This window comes from Pinus tabuliformis, chromosome J, assembly GCF_031772625.1.
Source record: "Pinus tabuliformis cultivar Carrire ecotype Pingquan chromosome J, CPIR1, whole genome shotgun sequence".
Lineage (NCBI taxonomy): Eukaryota > Viridiplantae > Streptophyta > Pinopsida > Pinales > Pinaceae > Pinus > Pinus tabuliformis.
The window spans coordinates 258,883,935-258,889,794 of NC_142295.1; the positions used below are offsets into that span (position 1 = coordinate 258,883,935).

At 37.6% G+C, this 5,860-nt stretch overlaps 2 protein-coding genes across 2 annotated transcripts; both read right to left on the reverse strand.

Annotated features, from left to right (window-relative positions):
• Positions 1-260: 260 nt before the first annotated feature.
• On the reverse strand, positions 261-911 carry LOC149226758 (uncharacterized). Its single transcript, XM_089380288.1, has one exon. The coding sequence runs from the start codon at positions 909-911 to the stop codon at positions 261-263; it is 651 nt and encodes a 216-aa protein (XP_089236414.1).
• A 1,367-nt stretch (positions 912-2,278) lies between these two features.
• Positions 2,279-2,734, reverse strand: LOC149226759 (uncharacterized). The gene has a single exon (XM_089380289.1). It carries the CDS (start codon positions 2,732-2,734, stop codon positions 2,279-2,281), a length of 456 nt encoding a protein of 151 aa, XP_089236415.1.
• Positions 2,735-5,860: the final 3,126 nt, after the last annotated feature.

A 5,860-nucleotide genomic window follows, 5' to 3' on the forward strand; every position in this document is an offset into this window, starting at 1 on the left:
ATTTTCCTTCCCTCCACATAGCCAGACTGTTCTTGCAATATGATGCCGGGTAGGATAGCCTTCAGTCTGTTCACTATGACCTTTGAAATTATTTTATAGATGACATTACAGAGTGCTATGGGTCTGAATTTTTCCGGAGTGTTGGCTTCCTCCACTTTGGGCACAAGAGCGATGAAGGTGGATTTTAAAGATTTAAGGATGGTTTTGGATCGTCTTGAGTCTTCCACGATCTCCCAAATGTCTTGCTTGACGATGTTCCATCATGCTTTGTAGAAGTTGATTGTGAAACCATCCAGACCCGGAGCTTTGTCATTGGGCATACTTCTAACTGCCTCTTCAACTTCTTCCATAGTAATTGTTCTTCTAAGGGTCCAGTTCTGCTCTTCTGTAATCATTCCTGGTATTACATTGGTGATTTCTTTGATGGCTTCCTCCCTATTAATCCCTGGTTCTTGCGCTATGAGGCTGAAGTGGTTTGTTAGGGAGGCTGAAATTTCATTATGATTTCTGATAATACCTCCCTCACTGTTTTTTAGCTCCAGTATTTTGTTGGCGCTTCTGTAGTCCATGGCTGATCTGTGGAAGAACTTGGTATTTTGCTCCCCTTCTTTCAACCAAAGGATTCTAGATTTCTGCTTCCATAATGTTTCTTCCTGCTTGCATCGGTTGTGCCATTGCTGAGTTAGCTCGTCTTCTAGCTTGCTGGTTTCCTCCTCTCTGCGTCCTGCCATGCCTTCCTTGTGAATCTGTTCCAGCTTGTTTTCGATGATGGCCTTCTCCTGAAAGATATTTCCGAAAACTTTTTTGTTCCAATCCTTCAATTTCATTTTGATGTTTTTTAATTTCTGTTGAAGAATGTACATTTTGGAGCCTTCCTCCTCTAAGGGCTCTGACCACCATTTTTCCACCATCGTGAGGAAGGTTGGGTGTTCTATCCAGAACTTTTCAAACTTGAAGGGTTTGTTTCTGGGGGTGCCCTATATCTCAACGGCTAGTGATATCGGCCAGTGGTCTGAACCTCCACTAGGGAGGATATTTGATTCAACAGCCGTCCCTTCTAAAATCAGGGTTTCTAAGACTAAAAAACGATCCAGTCTGGAGGAGATGAGCCTTTCGCCCACCCTTCTATTGTTCCAAGTATAATTGCCACTCTTGGGATAAACATCAACCAGTTTTGCATTGTCTATGAAACTTATGAAGGCCTCTCCATCCCTGTGTAGTTTCCTTAAGCCTCCTTTTTTCTCCAGGAGGGAGGTTATCATATTGAAATCTCCCCCCAAAATGAGTTTAGCATCATGGTGCCTATCTATGAACTTGGTTAACGAATCTAGGAAACTAATTTTATCTTCTAGCTTCTGAGGACTATAGACATTGATGCATAAAAAAGATGATGAGTTACCTGTGGGCTACATTTCCAGTGCCAGGTAATTTTTGCTAGCTTCAGCTGTAATAAGCTGGTATCTTCTTGTATCCCAGAAGGTAGCTAAGCCTCCTTCTCACCCTTTACTACCAATCTCCAAAACTTCAAGATTTCTCACTAACTTCCCTCGTAGCCTGTTTATGAGAGCGCTGTTGCATTTGGTTTCTTGTAGAAACAGCATGTCCGGGTTATACTTTTCCATCTTCCATTTCAGAACCCTCCATTTGGCCTGACTGCTTATTCCTCTTGCGTTCCATGAGACAATCTTCATAGTTAAATATTTGGCTGGAAGGACGGGTAGTCACTTAACTGCCTTATCAAACCGGCATTGATTAACATCTCTCCGAGTTCCTGTAGGTGTTCTATGCTTGTCTTACGGCCTCTTCGGCGTTTGTGTCTCGAGCCTGAGGTCCTTCCTAACAATGTTTGGTAGTGAGGTGAGCCTCCCTTGATTATACCTAGCTTTCTCTTCTGTGTTTCCATTATTGCCTTCTGCCGCGCTATAAAGAGGTTATTGACCTTCCTTATTTCTTCCTCCGGTACTGCTTCAATCCCTTTGGCTTTCCAGCTTTCTACGAGCGCGGTTAGGTCCATCCTGTCCATTGCTAGGGTTTCTTCTAGCTCCAAATCCTCACTCCCTGCTTCACTTGTTAGCATATCTGTTTCTTCTTCCGTTTCTGCTGTTCTGTCCTGCATGAGGATTTCTCCTGTGATTGCTTCGTCCGTCCTTCCTTCCCCTGTAGGTTTTTCTGGATCCTCTTGCCCTGCCTCCCTATTGGGCATGTTCTACTTTTCCTCCGAGTCCATCTCCAGGTCTAGGATCTCAAAGGGATTACTGAAATAATTTCTTTCTGTATTTCATTTCGTATTTCTCCTCCTGTTGGCCCGCTGCCTGTTCTTGGGTTTGGTGAAGTTGTTCTTGTCTCTGGTATTCTGTATTTTCTCTTCTTCTGCCTCCTTTCTGTTCAAAGGACAATCTCTTACCAGATGTCCATGCTCGTGGCATTTACGACACCTAAAAGGTATTTGCTCATAGTCTAGTGCCTGAAAGTATTCTTCATCCCTATATTCGAGCCATACCCCCTCGTGTAGCGCCCCTGAAACATCCAGTTCTACACATATTCTAGCATAGGTTGTGTATCTTTTCTGCATGGTGGCTTCCGATGCATTAACAAAGGTCCCGAGCTTGTCCCCTATTTGCTTGAGTGCATTGAAACCCAAATAATCGATTGGGAGAGAAAAAAGTCTAATCCAGACCGGCACCTGGGTGAAAGTCTCCTTCTCTGGGACGAAGTTTGGCTTCCAAGGTCTCATGTATAATCCTGCTGCTGCCAGGAAATATGGGCCACCCTCAAACACTCTATCCTTGTCTTCTAGACTTGTGAAGACAACTGTAAAAAATCCTTTAGCTCCTGAATGTAACTGCACATCCCCTTTTGGTTTCCACTACTGTCTTATCCATTGGCACAGAGTCCTCTCAGATGGCTAGATTCCCATAAATTTGCAGATGATGGCATGTTCAGCCATGTGTTCCCTGTAGGCTTGGATTTCAGGGTCGATGATTGTAACCCGCAGGCTGTCTTCTTTTTTAGGCTTACATGCGTTGCTGGTCACGTGGGTTCTTTTGGGGGTCGCGCTTGTCTCCCCCTCCTTCTCCGGATGGATTATTCCCTTATTTTTTGGTTCTTTGTCTTTTGTAGGTTGTTCCTTCTCATTTTCTGAGGGCTGCGACTTGTCAGCAGTTTTGTCTTGTTTATCAGCATTATTCTGCTTCTCTGTATTCCCGTCTTCTGAGGTCTTGTCTGTCTTGTCAGACATTATTGGCCTTTTTTCCTTGTTTTTCCTGCTGCTTTGCATCCTGCTGTTCATGCCTTCGATTCTGACTCCTTCTTTCATCTTCTGTGGCTGTTTCTGCAAAACAGCTTGCTTAAAAGTTGGGGTCCCACTGGACCCCTCTGCTCCCATCCAGTCCGACAGCAGTTGCCCCCTTCGAAACAATGCTGCCAGAGTGGTTCTGTGGTGTTCCAGGCCTGCTACCACTGCGTAAAAGTCAAACCCTAGCTAGGTCAGAACTCCATTGCTGCGCGCTCCGTCTCCTTTCCATTCAAATTATTAAATCATTTGTTCTCCTGGTTTATTTCAAGAAGCATCAATAATCTCATTGAAATATCTACACTAGGAAGTTTCTAAACCTTTAGTTTGTTTATTTAAGCATTCTTTTTTTTAGAAAATGATTAAGATGATACTTTGAAACAAGAAGATTGACATTGGATAGAAAGTTTTCATTGTGGCTGAGTTTTATCATCACTACTATCTAAAGCCTAAAACATTTACAACCCTGCAAGGTATAATTTATCTGAATCTCGACATAAGAAGGAATGATTACATGATTATTTTCCTTTACTTCATTTTGTTGAGACATTGGTATAAACATTCTTGTTAGAGTTTGTCTTTCAAAAATTGGATTTTCCTTTCCACTTTTAAATTTCTTCATTTTTATTTTTGTTTGTTGATTTCTTTTCTCACTTTGGCTTAAGAATTCTTTTCCTTTTGTTTTTAGTTTTAATTTTAGTGACTCTGCCATGATTTATATGGAAGGCCTTCTTATTACCTAACAATGGTCAGCATACATAGGGAAAAATTGTTAATAGTCACCTATTAGCTTTTTCTTAAAATCTCTTAATAAAGTTTGTTTTTCTTATTATAGAGGTATACATAATTAAGGAAGAGATTACAAAACAAGAGAAGTTGACAAGGTATGATAGAATCTGAGAAATTTCTTTTTCATCAAAATTGTAATTATTTTGAGATTTCGATAATTTATTAAGATCTTTCAAAATTGTATTATGAGTCAAGAAAAGTTATTTTTAACCAAGTAAAGATGCTTTACAACAAAGCACCTTCAACTCTGAAATTGTCATTCTTAACTCTTAACGAGTCAATGATTCTCCCTGTCCCAAAAAAGTCTTATTTTTCTAGAGAATAATTCAAAAATATATTTAAACTTAAAATATAAGAGGTCTCATAGTGAGCCTGCTTACCATGATCATAGGGGAAAAATAGGTTGACATTACCAACACTACTAAACAAACCAGGGTAATGGCTTATGATTGCAAACAATTATAAGACAAGGGGTCTCATCACGAGTCAGCTTGTTCAGTCCAATTATAACCAGTGAATGACATTGTCAACTATCTGGCTACCAAACTAGGACAATGGCTTTTAAGAACTAATATATATATATATATATATATATATATATATATATAATACAAAGAAAATAAACATATATAAATGGATTTATCTCTAGGTCAATAATTATTAAATAGATGGGATTTTGAATCATTCATGATTAAAAGGTAACCCTATCGAGACTATAGATGTTTGCTGGTAGTACTGGTTCTACCTGTAACAAATGAGTATATTTTAAAAGCTAAGCTGTAAAGTGACCCTTGCTTTATCTCTACAACTAATTAAGGACTGATATATAGTTTTTAAATATTTTAATTTATGAAGAATTTTAAGAAAAATTACAGTAAAATGATTCTTCTTTTTTAATTCAGATTAATGAACCTAGCCAAGCATTCCAAAAAATAATTTTCTCTTCTTTAATTATTCTTACTTTAATTTTAGGAAAATCTCATTCATACCAAATAGAGATAACTAGCTTTTCTCATGTGTATCACCATTGTTGTGGTAAAACACAACCCCCCCATTTTTTATTTGTTCACTTCAAATAATGGGGACCCTTTCTATAATTTTTTTGGATAAATGCTTTTTAACATTTTTATTAAGTTGATTATCCTACAATTTTGTTAATTTTTCATTTTCTTTAGATTCTGTTTTGATTACTTTGTTAAAATTGATTTTTTATAAGCTTTCGATTAATGCTTGTTTTACCTCACTTGGTCAACTCGTTTATAAATGACACTCCTTTGAAGTCTAATCATTTATGTCGTGTGGGTTAAAAATGCGTAAAATGTACAATAATCCATTTTTGTAATTAAATTAGTTCAATAATGCATTTATTTTAAATATTAACCCTTAGTTAGTTATTACTAACATTTTTCATTTTTTTACTTATACATAACCCAACCAAATCATGAAGCATCAAGATTTCAATCATTTATTCCAATTTTCTTTTTTCAAATAAATTATTAGTCTTGAAAATTGAAAATGTCAAAGTGGCTATAGTTTAGAAAATTTCATAACTTAAATAAACCTCATTAAAATAAAACCACAAAAAAATAAAATAATATATAAAAATAATATATATAAAATAAAATATATTACGTGATCGAAAGATCGCATTGGAGTTTTAATCGCAACATCTTTAAAAAACATTGACAACCCAATACTCTCGATTGCCAATCCTACGATGGCGAAAAGTCAAAAGGCAACGGGGCATTAACCAAAGTTTCACAATTCATTTGTTTTTTG